At 39.4% G+C, this 17,452-nt stretch overlaps 1 protein-coding gene and 2 pseudogenes across 1 annotated transcript in view; all 3 read left to right on the forward strand.

Moving 5' to 3' along the window:
- Positions 1-17,452, forward strand: part of CATSPERB (cation channel sperm associated auxiliary subunit beta) — a 153,847-nt gene that overhangs the window by 117,829 nt on the left and 18,566 nt on the right. The window contains exons 20-21 of the mRNA XM_030803388.1: positions 6,465-6,662; positions 8,733-8,843. Of these exons, the coding sequence (XP_030659248.1) occupies positions 6,465-6,662; positions 8,733-8,843 (309 nt within the window). The remainder of the gene's footprint in view (positions 1-6,464; positions 6,663-8,732; positions 8,844-17,452) is intronic.
- LOC100600795 lies at positions 11,847-12,764 on the forward strand (annotated as a pseudogene).
- Positions 13,681-14,358, forward strand: LOC115832428 (annotated as a pseudogene).

The raw sequence follows: 17,452 nt of genomic DNA on the forward strand, positions 1-17,452 counted from the left end.
TGTTGTTAACTTGGACTCCTTTTTATTGCTTTATATGTGTATACGGTTAATTACATTTCTTCCTTCAACTGCTTAAAAATAGGGAACACGGGCTGGGCGTGGTGGTTCACGCCTGTAATCCCAGTACTTTGGAAGGCCAAGGTGGGTGGATCACCTCAGGTCGGCAGCTCAAGACCAGCCTGACCAACATGGAGAAACCCCCTCTCTACTAAAAATACAAAAAAATTAGCCAGGCGTGGTGGCGCATGCCTGTAATCCCAGCTACCCGAGAGGCTGAGGCAGGAGAATCGCTTGAACCTGGGAGGCAAGGTTGCAGTGAACCAGGATCGTGCCATTGCACTCCAGCCTGGGTAACAAGAGTGAAACTCTGTCTCAAAAAAAAAAAAAGGGGGAACACTTTAAATAATAAGAAATTCATTAGTTGAAATAAAGGCTTATTATTCATACCATGTTCTTAATATGTACTATATGTACTTAGTATGATGGATTTATTGAAATTGTGATAGGATAAAGATGAGCTACTAAATGAAAACTAAATGGTGAAAAATAAAACACATGTAGCTTACTAAACTCCTAGCATCTAAGAGGAAGAAATATCTCAATTCTTCAGGAAAAACAAACATTTTTCAAATTATAAATTTACAAGTCTTTTTTTTTTTTTTAGCAGTGGACAATCACCAGGGCATGAACCCTTTGTTAGCATTACTTTATTCAGTAAATGAGAACCACAAAACATCACTGGAAAGGACTAGATACAGATACAGAATAAATGTGCTCTTCGGCATTTTTCCTTTTTATTCTTTTATTGTAAATTAACAGTTTATAATTGTATAAATTTATGAGGTACAAAGTGATGAAAGATGAAAAAAAAGTTTTGGTGAGAATGTGGAGAAAAGGGAACCCTTGTACACTGTTGCTGGGAATGTAAATTAGTAGAGTCATTATGGAAAACGATATGTGGCGCAGTGGCTCACGCCTGCAATCCCAGCACTTTGGGAGGCCAAGGCAGGCGGATCACCTGAGGCTGGGAGATTGAGACCATCCTGGCTAACACAGTGAAACCCCATCTCTACTAAAAATATAAAAGGTTAGCCAGGCATGGTAGCATGCGCCTGTAGTCCCAGCTACTTGGGAGGCTGAGGCAGGAGAATCGCTTGACCCTGGGAGGCGGAGGTTGCAGTGAGCCGAGATCGCGCCACTGCACTCCAGCCTGGGCAACAGAGAGAGAGACTGCATCTCAAAAAAAAAAAAGGAAAACGGTATGGACGATCCTCAAAAAACTAAAAATAGAATTATCGTATGATCTAGCAATTTCACATCTAGGTATTTACCCAAAATATTTTAAAACCGTTTGTCAAAAAGATGTCTGTGTACCAGTGTTTACTGCAGCAGTATTCACAACAGCCAAGTTACGGGGTCAACCTAAAAGTTCATTAAGAGATGAATGGATAAAGAAAATGTGGTACAGGAATATATACACAATGTAATACTACTCAGCCTTTTAAAAGAAGGAAAGTCTGTGATTTGCAACAAAATGATGAGATTGGAACATTATGCTAAGTGAAATAAGCCAGGCACACAGAAAGATAAATACCATACATCCTCACTTGTATGTGAAATCTAAAAAATTGAACTCATAGAAGCAGAGAACAAAATGGTAGTTACAGAGGTGGAGGTAAGAAGGATGGTCAAGGGGTGCAACAGTGGTCTCCAACCTTTTAGGCACCAGGAACCAGTTTCATGGAGGACAGTTTTTCCTTGGACTGGGATACGGGAGCATGGTTTCAGGATGAAACTGTTCCACTTCAGATCATCAGGCATTAGATTCTCATAAGGAATGTGCAACCTGGATCCCTCACATGTGCAGTTCACAATAGGGGTCAAGCTCCTATGAGAATCTAATGCTGCCGCTGATGTGACAGGAGGTGGAGCTCAGGCAGTAATACATGCTTGTCTGCCACTCACCTCCTGCTGTCCTGCTGTAAGGCCAGGTTCCTAACAGGCCACAGACTGGTACTGGTCCTCAGCCCGGGGGTCGGGGACCCCTGGGGTATAAGATCTCAGACAGGAAGAATATGGGTTTTTGTTAGTTCTATTGCACAGTATGGTGAATATAGTTATTAATAGAGTATTGTATGTTTCAAAATTGCTAAGAGAGTAAATTCTAAATGTTCTCACCACAAAATGATTAAGTATTCAAGGTGATGGCTATGTTAACTAGATTGATTTAATTATTCCACATTATATTCATAATTATAGCATATTTATAATGTAAATTATGAAAGAGAAGGAAAAAATATGCTTAATTCTATCTTTCTTTTGTTTGTTTTGGTTATTTTTGAGACAGGGTCTCTCTCTGATGCCCAGGCTGAAGTGCAGTGGTGTGATCACAGCTCACTGCAGCCTTGACCTCCTGGGCTCAAGCAGTCCTCCTACCACAGTCTCCCTAGTAGCTGGGACTATAGGCCCACCACGCCTGGCTAATTTTTGTGTTTTTAGTAAAGATGGAGTTTTACCATGTTGCCCAGGCTGGTCTCAAAGTACTGGGCTCCTGGGCTCAAGCAGTCCTCCCACCTCAGTCTCCCTGGTAGCTGGGACTACAGGCCCACCATGCCTGGCTAATTTTTGTGTTTTTAGTAGAGATGGGGTTTTACCATGTTGCCCAGGCTGGTCTCAAAGCCCTGGGCTCAAGCAATCCACCCACCTACACCTCCCAAAGTACTAGGATTACAAGCATGAGTCACTGCACCTAGCCATATCTTTTAAGGATGACTAAGCACTTTTAACATTTTGGGTATTTAAAAAGGCAGTGTAGAGGTTCAGAACAGAGGATAAAAGTGTGAGCCCTAGAGAAGACTACCTGGATTGGCTCTCATTTCTGGTATTGTGTCACCTTGGGAAAGTTACTTTATTGTGGCTAAGATTCCTCATCTGTAAAATGGAGGTGACAATATACCTACTTCATATGGTTGTTTTGAGAATTAAATGTGATAATGTTACCAGGAGGGGTGTGGGGTCCTCAGTTCTTGTCTTCTTGGAGGAAAAAATTCAGCCAAGAGACGTGCGGCAAGGGAGTTTATTTAAAGCAACAATACGCTCAGAGCTGGCTGCTCGAGAGAATGATCCAGCTCCAACTAGCGTTGGTGAAACCTTCTTCATGAGAATCTTACATGATTATTCATGAAGGGCCATGAGGGGGTGTCACTTGCAAGCATGTTTCGAGTGGTCCCTTGGGTGCATGTGCTGTGGTTGCACATGCTAGTACGCACATCACATGTCTCATTAGCATTTAAATTCTCCACCCAGGGTGTGCTTTTTAGTATTGTAATGAGCAAAAGTCTATTCTAGGGCGAGATTTTGGAGGAGTGCGGTGCTTGTCATCAGATAGAGTCTGTACCACAGTTATCTACAGCTAGGGCCGATAAGCCTGATAAGCCCAGTCCATGAGGCCAGAAGTTGCCATTGTAGCCATTGTTTTTTTTTCTTTGCTGTCAGTTGGCAGTGCTGACAATCAGTGGGCAGCGCCTACAATCAGTGGGCAGCATCTCCAAGGATTCCTTTCCCAGGGGCTCTTCTTCCTGCTCACTTCTGCCTACTCTAACAATACTACAAATAGCATATCTAAAACAATGCCTGGCACCCAGAAAATGCTCAATAACTATTAACTTACAATATTTTCTTATTTTTTCCCTAAAATTAGGACACATGGTATATACACTTTTAGACATGTGCTCATTCCATTTAACTGTATGTTTTAATCCTTTAAGTCAATATTTTTCTTACATATTCTAAAATTTTTTTATCATGAAAACTTTCAGATATAGACAAAAGTAGAACTTCCATACATCCATTACCCAGATTAAACAATAGTCAAGAGTGTGCTACTTTTGTTTTATCATCCCTATTTAATTTGTTTTGTTTGTATTCTGAGATATTTTAAAACAAACATCAGGCATGTGATTTCACGCCTACAAACTTCAATATACATCTCTAAAAAAATGTATATTATCTCCCACATAATGACAACAGCCATTATCATCCCTAAAATTTTTTAAAATACTTTTTAATATTGTATAAAATGTAGTTCATAATCAAATTTCCCTAATTTTCTAAAAAAAAAAATTATAGTCAGTTTGTTTGAACTGAGATAAAAACAAGATTCACACAGTATGTGGTTGTTTATCTTGTAAGTCTTTTATTTGAAGGCAGCTACTACTCCATTTTCTTCCCCTGCCATTGAGTTGTAGAAATTGGGTCAGTTGTACTATAGAATTTCCAACATTCCAGATTTTTCTTTTTGCTTCCTTTTATCTTAACTTTTGTCATTAGACCTCTGTATTTCCTTTAATAGTGGAACTCTGCTTAGATTCAGGGTCAATGTGTTTGACAAAAGTAATAAAAATACGTTATTCTTAATGGCTACAGAGTATGGGGACAGGACAAAATGACCACTGCCAGAACCTACTATATCACTACAGTTATTAGTATTTCTACATTTTTAAAGTTCCAAAAATACTTCAGAATTGTAAATAGAATTTATTGAATTGTATTGCTGTTTGATATTGTTCAAAGATTAAGTACATTTACTGTGCATATATTTTTAAAATCTAGCAAAAATCTAGATAAAAATCTATCTTTATGAAATACAGTGATTACTAAGTGAATTTTATTTTCAAAATGTACACCAATCGGGCTAAGTATGGTGGCTCATACCTCTGTTCCCAACACTTTGGGAGGCCAAAGCAGGTGGATCACTTGAGGCCAGGAGTTCGAGACCAGCCTAGGCAACACAGCGAGACCCCTGTCTCTGTAAAAAATTTTAAAGAATTTTTTTTAGCTATTTGCACAGCATGGTGAATATAGTTAATAATAGAGTATTATACATTTCAAAATTGCTATGAGTAAATTTCGGATTTCAAAAGCTAGGTGTGGTGGCACACATCTGTAGTCCTAGCTACTCAGGAAGCTGAGGTGAGAGGATCGCTTGAGCCCAGGAGTTCAAGCCTGAAGTAAGCTATAATAGTGCCACTGTACTCCAGCCTGGCTGACAGAGCGCGATCTCATCTCTGAAAGAAAGAAAGAAAAAAGAGAAAGAAAGAAAGAAAGAAAAAAGAGAAAGAAAGAAAGAAAGAAAGAAAGACAGTAAACAATCAAAGTTATTTTATTTATATCATCAAACCAAATATTCAAGTGCTCATCAGTGAATGGGGAAGCCTCAGCTATATGAGTTGGATGTAATAATGGTATTTATTTAATGTCTTTAAAAAATATTTTAAAATAAATTTTGTTGTGTATATTTAAGGAATACAATGTGTTGTTATAAGACACATATATGTAGTAAAATGATTACCATTGTGGAATAAATACCTCACATAGGCATCCATTTTCCCCTAATGTGGTAAAAGCAGCTATAATCTGCTAATTCAGCAAAAATACTTAAGTACTGAATATAATACGGTATTATTAACTATAGTCCTCATGTTCCTTTTTTTGTTTTTGGTTTTGGTTTTTTTTGGTTGTTTTTTTTTTTTTTGAGATGGCTAGCTCTGTCACCCAGTCTGGAGTATAGTGTTGTTATCTTGGCTCACTGCAACCTTCACATCCCGGGCTCAAGCAATTCTCCTGCCTCAGCCTCCCAAGCAGCTGGGACTACAGGCATATACCACCACATCCAGCTGATTTTTGTACTTTTAGTAGAGGTGGGGTTTCACCATGTTGGCCAGGCTGGTCTTGAACTCCTGACCTCAGGTGATCCGCCCACCTCAGCCTCCCAAAGTGCTAGGATTACAGGCATGAGCCACCGTGCCCAGCCAGTCTTCAGGTTCTTGATCCTAGCTTATTTCCAAATGCTTCCCCAAACCAATTAGATTGGAATATATTTCTTCCTGGAAAAGAGTATGTTTTCTATTATGATTTATTCTCAAACAGATCTTTATGGTCAAATATTTTTCTACTGCTGTCATGTCTTTTTCTATTTCTTTTCTTTTTCTATATTTTTTAGTTTTCTATATTCTTCACTATATTAGTTTGCTATGGCTGCCACAACAAAATACCACTCTGACTTGGTGGCTTGGTGACTCAAACAATGGAAATTTATTTTCTTACAGTTCTAGTGGCTACAAGTTCAAGAGCAAGATATCAGCAGGATTGGTTTCCTCTGCAGCCCCTCTACTTGGCTTATATATGGCCATCTTCTTGCTGTGTCCTCATATGGTTGCCCCTCAGTTTCTGTGTTGTCTATATCCTGATCTCCTCTTCTTATAAGATGACACCAGTGACATTGGATTGGGACCCACCCAAATGACCTCATTTTACCTTAATTACCTCCTTAAAGGCCCTGTCTCCAAATACAGCCACATTTTGAGATACTGGAGGTTGGGGTTTCAACATGTAATTTTTGGTTGGACACAGTTCAGTCCATAACAGTTACTTTAAATAACCTTCATTTATTTGGTTATTTCCAGGGTTCAACTTCACTGGCATTTATTATGTGGTCAGCCTCTACTGAGTGCTTTGTTACGACAATGGTGCCAACACTGAAAAGCAGCTGTAGTTATCTCAGATCTATGCATCACATTCCTAGCAAATTTATCCCATTGGAAGACTGGATTAGTGGAGTTCATAAAGACAGTCAGGGTTTTAACCTCATCAAAACTTTGCCGGTAAAAAAAAATCTAAGTATATTGGTTTAAGAAGCAATGCTATGTGACTTTTGTGTGATTGCCTACCCATTCAGTTTCAGCATTTCTTTTGTGAGTGGCTCAAAACACTTCATGGTTATTTTTTAATCCTCATGTCATTTTGAGGATGTGATGATGATTTCTAAACTGTAAAAGCTTTCTGAAATAATTATTTTTCTTGGTAACTGTCATTATTATTATCATTTTACACTTTATATGTTGGTGTGATCTTTGGCTTTTGTGATATATTCAACTATTTTCCCTTACATTGACTTGTCCTAAGCTGATACAATCAGCCTTTGAACAATAGGTTTGAACTGCATAGGTCCACTTACATGTGGATTTTTTTCAAGAAATATGTTGGGCTTTTTTGGAATTTTGTGACAATTGAAAAAATTCACAGACAAACCTCGTAGCTTAGAAATGTAGAAAAAATCGGCCAGGCATGGTGGCTCATGCCTGTAATCCCAGCACTTTGGGAGGCCAAGGCGAGTAGATCACTTGAGGTCAGGAGATCGAGACCAGCCTGACCAATATAGAGAAACCCCATCTCTACAAAAAATACAAAAATTAGCCTGGCACAGTGGCACACGCCTGTAATCCCAGCTACTCGGGAGGCTGAGCCCGGGAGGCAGGGGTTGCAGTGAGCGGAGATGGTGCCACTGTACTCCAGCCTGGGCAACACAGCACAGAGCATGACTCTGTCTCAAAAATAAATACATAAATTTTAGAAAGAAATATCTAAAAAGTTAATAAAAAGTTGGATATGCCATGAATGCATAAAATATATATAGATACTAGTCTATTTTATCATTTGCTATCATAAACTATACACAAATCTATTATAAAAAGTTAAAATGTATCAAAACTTACACACACAAGCACAGATCCTACATGGAGCCAGAGAAATGTAAGCAAACGTAAAGATACAGTATTAAATCATAACTGCATAAAATCTGCTGTAGTACACACTGTACTACTGTAATAATTTTGTAGCCACCTCCTGGTGCTACTTGGGTGAACTCAAATGTTGCCAGTATTCCTTTAAAATGCCCTGAGAGGCTATTCATCTGCATGTGAGCAGTTCACCTAGCCAGTAAATTGCAAATCACAATAAAAAGTGACCTCTCGTGGCTCTAATGTACTTTTCATCATATAATACCGTAAACCTTAAATAACACCATGGGTTCCATATGAAGTGGTGCTGGAAGTACTCCCAAGAGGCAGAGAAAAGTCATGACATTACAAAAAAAAAAAGGTGAATTTCTTGAAGCACACTGTAGATTGAGGTTCTTCAGCTGCGGTTTCCCTGGATTTCAGACAGACAATTCACCTTGTAAACAGATGATGTAAAGTTACAGTATCCATAAATACAGAATAGTACTATAAATGCATTTTCATTTTTTCTCTAGCTCACTTTATTGTAAGAATACAGCATATAATACATATTACATACAAAATATATATTAATCAACTTTATATTACCAGTAAGGCTTCCGGTCAACAGTAGGCTATTAATGGTTAAGTTTTGGGGTAGTCAAAAGTTATATGTGAATTTTTGACCGTGCAGGAGGTCTGCACCCCTAACCCCTGTGTTGTTCAAGGGTCAACTATATATCTACCCATTTCAATGTAATAATTTTAACTTTTGCCTTGTCAGAATTTGTGACTCTTTTAAAATATAAAATGTTGCTCTTTGTCAACTGACTTATTACTTATAATTTTCTTTGTGACAAAAAGCAAATAACCAAACTTGAAGAATTATTTACTAACTATGATACATCACTAAGACTCTTTGATAAAGTGTTTAAACTTTATTGCATTGACTTTATGGCAGTTTTTTCACTTATTTACAAGTTATATTACCATTGGTTAAAATTGTTGAAATTCCAGAAAATGAGGGGTAGAAAAGTTGGGGGAGATAAATTTACTTTAATACCCGTAGCTAAAAATTGAATTTTTGCCTTGATTGGTTTTCTAGAAAATCAAGATCTATAAATTAAAGACTTCATAATAATGAATTATACATTTTCTTTGTTTAATCACTTGCAGATAAACTACAGGCCTCCATCTAATATGGGAATTGCTATTCCACTCACAGATAATTTTTATCATGCAGATCCTAGCAAACCCATACCAAGAAACCTGTTTCACATGTCAAAGGTAAATAACTTTTTTACAAATAAACTAGCACTTATTTGAATTCAGGAAATCATTCAGTAAAATTATATATATATAGCTGTGAGTGTTAAATGAGAAGGTGCAGCTGTTATTATCATGATTACTACTCTGTTCCTCCTCCTTCTACTTTAGCCCCTCCTCTTACAGCTATTCCTGAATACAGTTTTGGAGCCAAGAAGTCTAAATGGACTCTTTCCCCGTTGACTCTCCCTGGTTCCCATTTGGATTTAATTGATGGGGTGAAAGCATCTTTTCTCAAATGAAAGGAGCCCCCAGCTCTTCAGCTCTGTGAACGGAATGATGTCCAAGAGGGAAGAAAACTGCCTGCTCCAATGCAGGCACATTTAAACTCCTGCTAAGATTCTGCCTAGAAAATAACCAACTCCCAGCAGCACCCTGCCTCTCTAAAGGTGGAGGGAGGAGGGAGGGAGACAAGGGAGGAGCCATTAGGTTCAGAGGAAAAGGGCAGCGTGAGGCAGCTTCTCAAGGAGACCACATGGATGCCTGTGGAATCTCTCCAGAAAAATGCACCCACCTGCCCATACACATGCACAGACAGTCATATTCATTTATACACATTCGTGCACGTACACAAATACATAAAATTGGTGTTTCTTTAGCTCAAAACTCTCCACTGTCTTCCGATCTCATTCACAGTGAAAACCAAATTCTTGCAATGGTTTATAAAGTCCTCCTTGGACTTTGGCCTTGGCATTACGTCTGACCTGATTTTCCCAGCTTGATCTGCTCTAGCCATGCTGGCCTCTTAGCTGTTTCTCCAATATGCTGGGCATATTTCCACCCCATGGCCTTCACAGTTGCAGAAAATCCCTCTGTGTGGAATGCTCTTCTGCCTGATACTACATGGCTGACTCTTCAGGTGCTTTTCCTAAAGTCACCATCATAGTAAGCCCTTCTCTGACCATTCTATTTAGAATCATAGCCCCCATCTCCACTGTCTCCCCTCCTTCCCTGCCTTATTTTTCTCCATATCGCTTACTACGGTTTTACCTATTTTACTCACTTATTTTATTTCTTGTCTTTCTGATCCCATGAGAAGGTAAGCTCATAAGGTAGAGGTTTTTATCTATTTCTTCTCTACTATAGCCCCAGTGCCCAGAACAGTGACAGACTTAGAGAATGCTTTAAAATTGTGAAACATACTAATACACATTCACCCCGCCACCCACCACACACACACACACACACACACACACACACACACAATTAGGAAGTGAACAGACTTCCTGTGAAATCTTGGGTTTCAGGTTAAGAAGCTCTGCTCCAGGCAATGATTAACTATGATACTGAGTTCTCCACGTCCAGTTTCTCCCAAAGACAAACCTTGATGTGTCACTAGAACCACCTCCTCTACTGAAATATGACTTTACTATATTTACATGGAAATCCTTGATTTCCCAGGCTCTTTCCCCAGGATTTTCTTGTGAGTTAAACAGGGAATGTATGTACACCTAATGATTACTACCCCATCTTTTATGCATCCAACAAGTGTTAATTTCAGCATTTCCAGTGTTATCAGGCACTATCCAGACATTTTCTGAAGATACAGCAATGCACAAGATAAGCATGGTAGCTTCATGGACTCTAATAGGTGAGAATTTGTATGTCTTAAGCAAAAAAGACACACAAATTAAATAGCGTTATCGAGTGCAGGGCTTCTGAACAGTACAGCCCTGCATATCCTGAACCAGAATTATTCGAAAATATTTTTTGTTTTGTTTAGTTGTGAGACGGAGTCTCGCTCTGTCACCCAGGCTGGAGTGCAGTGGCGTGATCTCAGCTCACTACAACCTCCGCCTCCTGGGTTCAAGCGATTCTCCTGCCTCAGGCCCCTGAGTAGCTGGGATTACAGGCGTGCACCACCACACACAGCCAATGTTTGCATTTTTAGTAGAGACAGGGTTTTGCCAGGTTGACCAGGCTGGTCTCAAACTCCTGACATCATGTGATCCATTCGCCTCGGCTTCTCAAAGTGCTGGGATTATAGGCATGAGCCACTGCACCCACCCCAAAAATATTTCTACAATGCATCTTTCTGAATCTCATAGCTACTGCATCAGAAACTATGAGGTACCGTCCTGAAATCTGCATTTTATTCGTTTGTTTGTTTGAGACGGAGTCTTGCTCTGTCGCCCAGGCTGGAGTGCAGTGGCGCAATCTTGGCTCACTGCAACCTCCACATCCTGGGTTCAAGCGATTCTCCTGCCTCAGCCTCCCAAGCAGCTGAGATTACAGGCACCCACCACCACACCCGGCTAATTTTTGTATTTTTAGTAGAGACAGGGTTTCACCATGTTGGCCAGGCTGGTCTCAAACTCCTGACCTCAAGTGATCCGCCCGCTTCAGCCTCCCAAAGTGCTGGGATTACAGGCGTGAACCACAGCACCCAGCCGAAATCTGCATTTTAAAGAGTTTAAGATAGGCCAGTAGTAGATCAGACACAAAACAGTATGAGTGAGTCAGGAAAGACATCCCAGAGGAAATGCTTCTGAGTCAAGACTGAAAGATGGGTAGGGGTTAACCAAACAGAGGAGGAGAGAGTGGTAACAGAGAGGAGGGGAAAGGGAGTCAAACAGCATTGCAGGCTGAGGCAACACCAGATACAAAGGGTGGCAATGGGGAAAGGCTCAGTGTCTCTGACAAACTTAAAGACCATTCAGCCTGGAACGTAATGAGCCAGCAAGAGAGTTTGGGGACAGTAGGCCCTAATGCTACAGGATCTCCTCGGCCGTGGAAATGATTTCAAATTTTATCCTAAGAGAAATCAAGAGCCATCTAGGGTTTTAAGCAAGAAAGTAACATGATGGTTACTGTGGCGGCGACTCACTTCATCCCAACTTCTTGAGACTTTCGCTTCTGGAGGTCATATTTCTCTAAGATCTTCCAGAAAAAAGTCTTAAAGCCACCTTAACCTTTTTTCTGGTCCAGCTCTTAAATTTTTTCCTCCTCTTCCCCAATAATAACATGAGTGTGGATCCAGCTTGTTCACAAAGCCTGCCTTGCTCCAAAGCATCCGTCTGTAAAGATTCTTCACTTGCATCTGTGATTTGTGGGCCTGAAGAAAACTATCCATCCTTGCAAATGTCTTCTGCTGAGATGCCTCACATGGAGACTGTCTCTCCTCTTCCTTCCTCCATGGATCTGCTTATTTAGGACAGCCCTGATTCTTCCACCCCTCCCAAAGGCAAACAACCCACTTCTGCAGAGAAGAGTGCCAGAAAAAAGGAAGACAAGGTCCCATTCAAGAAACAGAAGACCAGAACTGTGTTCTCTTCCACACAGCTATTTGTACTCAATGATACATTTCAGAGACAGAAATACTTCAGCCTCCAGCAGATGCAAGAACTTTCCAACATCCTGAACCTCAGCTACAAACAGGTTAAGACCTGGTTCCAGAACCAGAGAATGAAATATAAGAGGTGGCAGGAAAAGAACTGGCCAAAGAATAGCAATGGTGTGACTCAGAAGGCCTCAGCACCTACCTACCCCAGCCTCTACTCTTCCTACCACCGGGGATGCCTGGTGAACACGACTGGGAACTTTCCAATGTGGAGCAACCACACCTGGAACAATTCAACCTGGAGCAACCAGACCCAGAACATCCAGTCCTGGAGCAACCACTCCTGGAACACTCAGACCTGGTGCACCCAATCCTGGAAAAATCAGGCCTGGAACAGTCCCTTCTATAACTGTGGAGAGGAATCTCTGCAGTCCTGCATGCAGTTCCAGCCAAATTCTCCTGCCAGTGACTTGGAAGCTGCCTTGGAAGCTGCTGGGGAAAGCCATAATGTAATACAGCAGACCACTAGGTATTTGAATACTCCACAAGCCGTGAATTTATTCCTAAACTACTCCACGAACATGCAACCTGAAGATGTGTGAAGATGAGTGCAGTTGACATTAATCAATTTCAGTCTCGGCACTGGCTGAATCCTTCCTCTCCCTTTCTCCCATCCCTCATAGGATTTTTCTTGTTTGGAAACCACATGTTCTGGTTTCCATTATGCCTATCCAGTCAATTTGATGGAGGGTAGGGTATGGTTGGAGTCTAATCAGAGAGATTTCTTTCTTTTTTCCTATTGTATCTTCCTGGAGAAAAGACAGGCGCGTGCCTGTAGTCCCAGCTACTCAGGAGGCTGAGGCTGGAGAATCACTGGAGCTCAGGAAGTGGAGATTGCAGTGAGCTGAGATTGCACCATTGCAGTCCAGCCTGGGTGACAGAGTGAGACTCCATGAGAGAGAGAGAGAGAGAGAGAGAGAGAGAAATAGATGAAGTTCTTGAATAGACATTTCTCCACAGAAGGTGATATGGTTTGGATCTGTGTCCCCACCAAATCTCATGTTGAATTGTAATCCCTAATGTTAGAGGTGGGGCCTCATGTATGATGGGGGCAGTCTCTCATGAATGGTTTAGCACCATGCCACTAGTGCTGTTCTCGTGATAGAGTTCTCACGAGATCTGGTGTTTAAAAGTCTGTAGCAACTCCCCCTTCTCTCTCTACCTCCTGCTCCTCCTCCCTCTCTTCCTGCCTCACTCCCTTTTGCCTTCTGCCATGATTGTAAGTTCCCTGAGGCGTCCCCAGAAGCTGATGCTGCCATGCTTCCTGTGCAGCCTGTGGAACTGTGAGCCAATTAAACCTCTTTTCTGAGGGCAGTGCGCGCTTCTCAGGCTCTAGAGCGGTGGGGTCCTCTGCCTGCACCCCTTCCTTGCCGGCCAGCATTTCAGCTGCAGAGTTTTGCCCACACTTCAAGATTTAGGGAGCAGAATTTGCCCACTCATCTGGTATAACTAGTTCTGATGGCTGGGAATAAAGGAAGAGGACATGCTGCTTATACCTTTAATATTGAGGCTGTTGGATTTAGCAAAGGTAAAAAGTTACCTGATGTAGTGTTGAAACCACCCCCACTATTTCCTGGTACAGATTATAAACCGGTGCCACTGAAAACAGGAGAAGGTGAATAATATATGCTGGCTTTGAAACAGGAGTTGAGAGAAACAATGAAAAGAATGCCTTATTTTATTGAAACACCTTCATGAAGAAAGACAAGATATTGAAAGGTATAGTAAAAGATACATGAAGGTATACAAGGAAGAATGGATACCAGATTGGAGAAGACTTCCAAGAGAGATGATGCCAAGAAATAAATGTAAAAAAGCAGGCCCAAAACCAAAAAGGCAAAAGACACAGGCAAAGGCACATCACTCACTAATACTGCAGATGTGTTGAAAAAAATTGAGGAATTGGAAAAGAGAGGTGATGATGAAAAATCAGATGAGGAAAATGAAGAGAAAGAAGGAAGCAAAGAGAAAAGTAAAGAAGGTGATGATGATGATGATGACAATGGTGCTGCAGAACAGGAGGGATATGATGAAGAAGAGCAAGAAGAGGGAAATGACTACATTAATTCATACTTTGAAGATGGAGATGATTTTGGTGCAGACAGTGATGACAACATGGATGAAGCAACCTATTAGGCATGAAATTTTTCAAAAAATGTTTTTATGATGCAGCTTCTGAACATTTGGACAGATTTGTTTTGTATTTTGTTTCCGATAAGGAATAAGTATTTATTTTTGTTTATTTGTTTTTGTACAAATATTTGTTACCAAAATATTCAAAACCACTTTGAGTTTACATCCAGTTACCTTACGAATTAGTCCCTGACACTCTGACATTCCTTCTAAACACTTCTGCCATGTCTTTTATGTACTCTTGTGGATTTTTTTATATTATTTGAATATGAATGTGCCTAAATAATTTTTGTTCTCTTAATCTATGTATACATACATTCTTGCTTAACTGCTGATCTTTTGTAAGACTATTGCTAGTCATACTGGATTTCTAGAACCTGAAAGTTGATATAATACAGCACATGGAGCACTTTAAAAACAAAGAAACTTGAAAATAATTTTATTTTTTATTTTTACATGGTATGTTCTAGACTACTGCATTATGACTACGTAAACCTACCTGAGCTCTTACAAGTACAGAATTGTGAGGTAGAGGTTTTGTGATGGAAAACATACACATAGGGAAAAATACCAAACTAAGCAATATAAATTTCACAGCTCACAGTTTAGCCAGTACAAAGAAACTTTCACATGGGGTGAATATTATAAATACTTGAATTTGGGACTAACCTAATACTGTATGATATATGAATTAGTCATCCCACTGTAATAACTTTGACATCTTCAAGTAGTTGGGCTTATGAAAAATTTGACTAAGACATTTTATTTAATTCTATACTTTAAGTGTGAAATAAGTTCTGGTCATATAAATATCACTGTAGAATGCATATGTGTGAACTCTATGAAGTGAAGTGTGGTGGCCTTTTATGTACTCAAGCTGTACAATTGATTTATATAAAAATGCAAAATGAACTCAGGTCATTTTGAAATTAAGATTAATTTTTTTGGTGTTCAACTTTAAAGCTAGCGCCCCTAACTTTATATATTTTTGGGGAAAAAAGTACCTAAAAACCTCAGCCTACAAATACTCTCACAAATGCCAAAGATCTTCAAGGAAATTCATATTATATATTTCAAAAATGATTTATCAATGTGATCTACCAAAAACATTTATTTTTCCCCTTTAGGAAGATATTATTATCCTCTAATGTGAGAATCAGATCCCTAGATTCTATTCCTACCTGTACTATTAAACTCAACCTTGAACCTGAGCTTGGGTGTTTCTGCACCTCAGTTTCTCCACTCGTAAACAATTTCCTACAAAAATTGTGTAAACACCAACCAAAATTTACCATATGTATTCATTCTCTTGCCATAAAGATCACTTCTTAATTTACATTTGGCTCTCACCCTCTAAAAATATGTGGTTTGGAGAGTAACTGAAAACACAATTTTAAGAAACATGTTTTCCTCACAAAATATATTGTAATCTGATTTTCCTATCTTGTATTCCTGCGGAAAATTAGAGGAAATGTGTATTGTCTTGTGCCATTTTGCAACATGACTTTCTCAGGAAAAAGATCACTTTCAATGGCAATACTTTCTTTAATAATTCGAGATGGGTGTGAGGACCTATTTTATTAGTTTAGTGCTATGTTAATCATTTGTGAATTACTTCTTGTTTAAAGGAAGTATCAAAAAATTTTAAGATTCTAAATGGAATACATGAATAAAGTAAGCCTTAGAATAGAAACTTCACATAAAGTTGTCATTTGCAGTTGATAATTAACATAGGTGTCGCATTCTCTCAACTCCTTAGTACCAGAGCCAAATACCATTTAGTTCTCAGAAATCTTATCAATATTGTTCTGTTTACCGACTTATCATAAATCTGCAGATAACCACTTGAACCAGGCAAATACACTGAAGGTAGAGGTTATTTCTTTTTTTAGCTTTGAATTTGTCATGACCATTTTAGTCTTGCAGATAGCAGGGCAGCCCCTTGGGGCAAGGATTTACTCTGGGAGGCACCAGCCATCCCCTTTAAGAGCCTTCTTTCCTCCCTTTGGAAGATCTTTTTACCATGTTAAAGTATACTATTTGTGAGAACATGCAGGATTTTCAGGTTGCTTTACCAGCATGAATCTCATTTTTCTGGCTTAAAATCTGAGACTGTGAAATGATTCCATAGGAAAGTGAATGTTACTTTGCAGAATTAGCCTCTTACATAAAAGTATTTGTTGAAGTGTCTTTAAAATTGCTATCGTGAACGAAACTGTTTGGTTGCTATAATGCTTACTTTTCTGTATGTTTACACATTAAATTCTCACAGAACAAAAACAAACAAACAAACCCAAACCTCTTTTCTTTATAAATCACCCAGTCTCAGGTATTTCTTTATAGCAGTATGAGAATGGACTAATACAGAAAATACATAAACAGCCAACAAGCCTGTGAAAAGATACTCAACGTCTTAGTCATTAGAGATACACAAATCAAAATCACTTGAGATATCCCTTCACAGTCATTAGAATAGCTATAATAATTGCTTTTTTGATGAAAATAATTGTTGGCGAGAATGTGGAGAATCTGGAACTCTCATGCATTGCTGGCAGGAATGCAAAATGGTGCAGCTGTTATGGATATCAGTTTGGTGCTTCTTCAAAAAGTTAAACATAGAATTACTGTATGACCCAGCCATTTCACTCCTAGATATATCCAAAAGAACTGAAAACATATGTTCAGACAAAAACTTCATAGCAGCATTATTCATAGCAGCCAGAAAGTGGAAACAATCAGATGCCCATTAACTGATGAATGGATAAACAAAATGTGCTATATCCATTCAGTGGTGTCAAAGGAAAATATCTTGGGCCCTCAATATCACTAAGGAAAACTCAAGCTGGGAACTGCTTAGGGCAAACCTGCCTCCTTTTCTATTCAAAGTCACTCCTTTGCTCACTGAGATAGATTCATATCTGATTTGCCTCCTTTGGAAAGGCTAATCAGAAACTCAAAAGAATGTAACCATTTGTGTAGCACCTTTCTGTGACCTGGAAGCTCCCTCCGCACTTAAGTCTTCGTGCCTTTGCTTCAAGTTGTCCTCCCCTTCCAGACTGAACCAATGTACTTCTTACATATATTGATTGACGTCTCA

Source organism: Nomascus leucogenys, chromosome 22a (genome assembly GCF_006542625.1).
Source record: "Nomascus leucogenys isolate Asia chromosome 22a, Asia_NLE_v1, whole genome shotgun sequence".
In the NCBI taxonomy this organism is placed as follows: Eukaryota; Metazoa; Chordata; class Mammalia; order Primates; family Hylobatidae; genus Nomascus; species Nomascus leucogenys.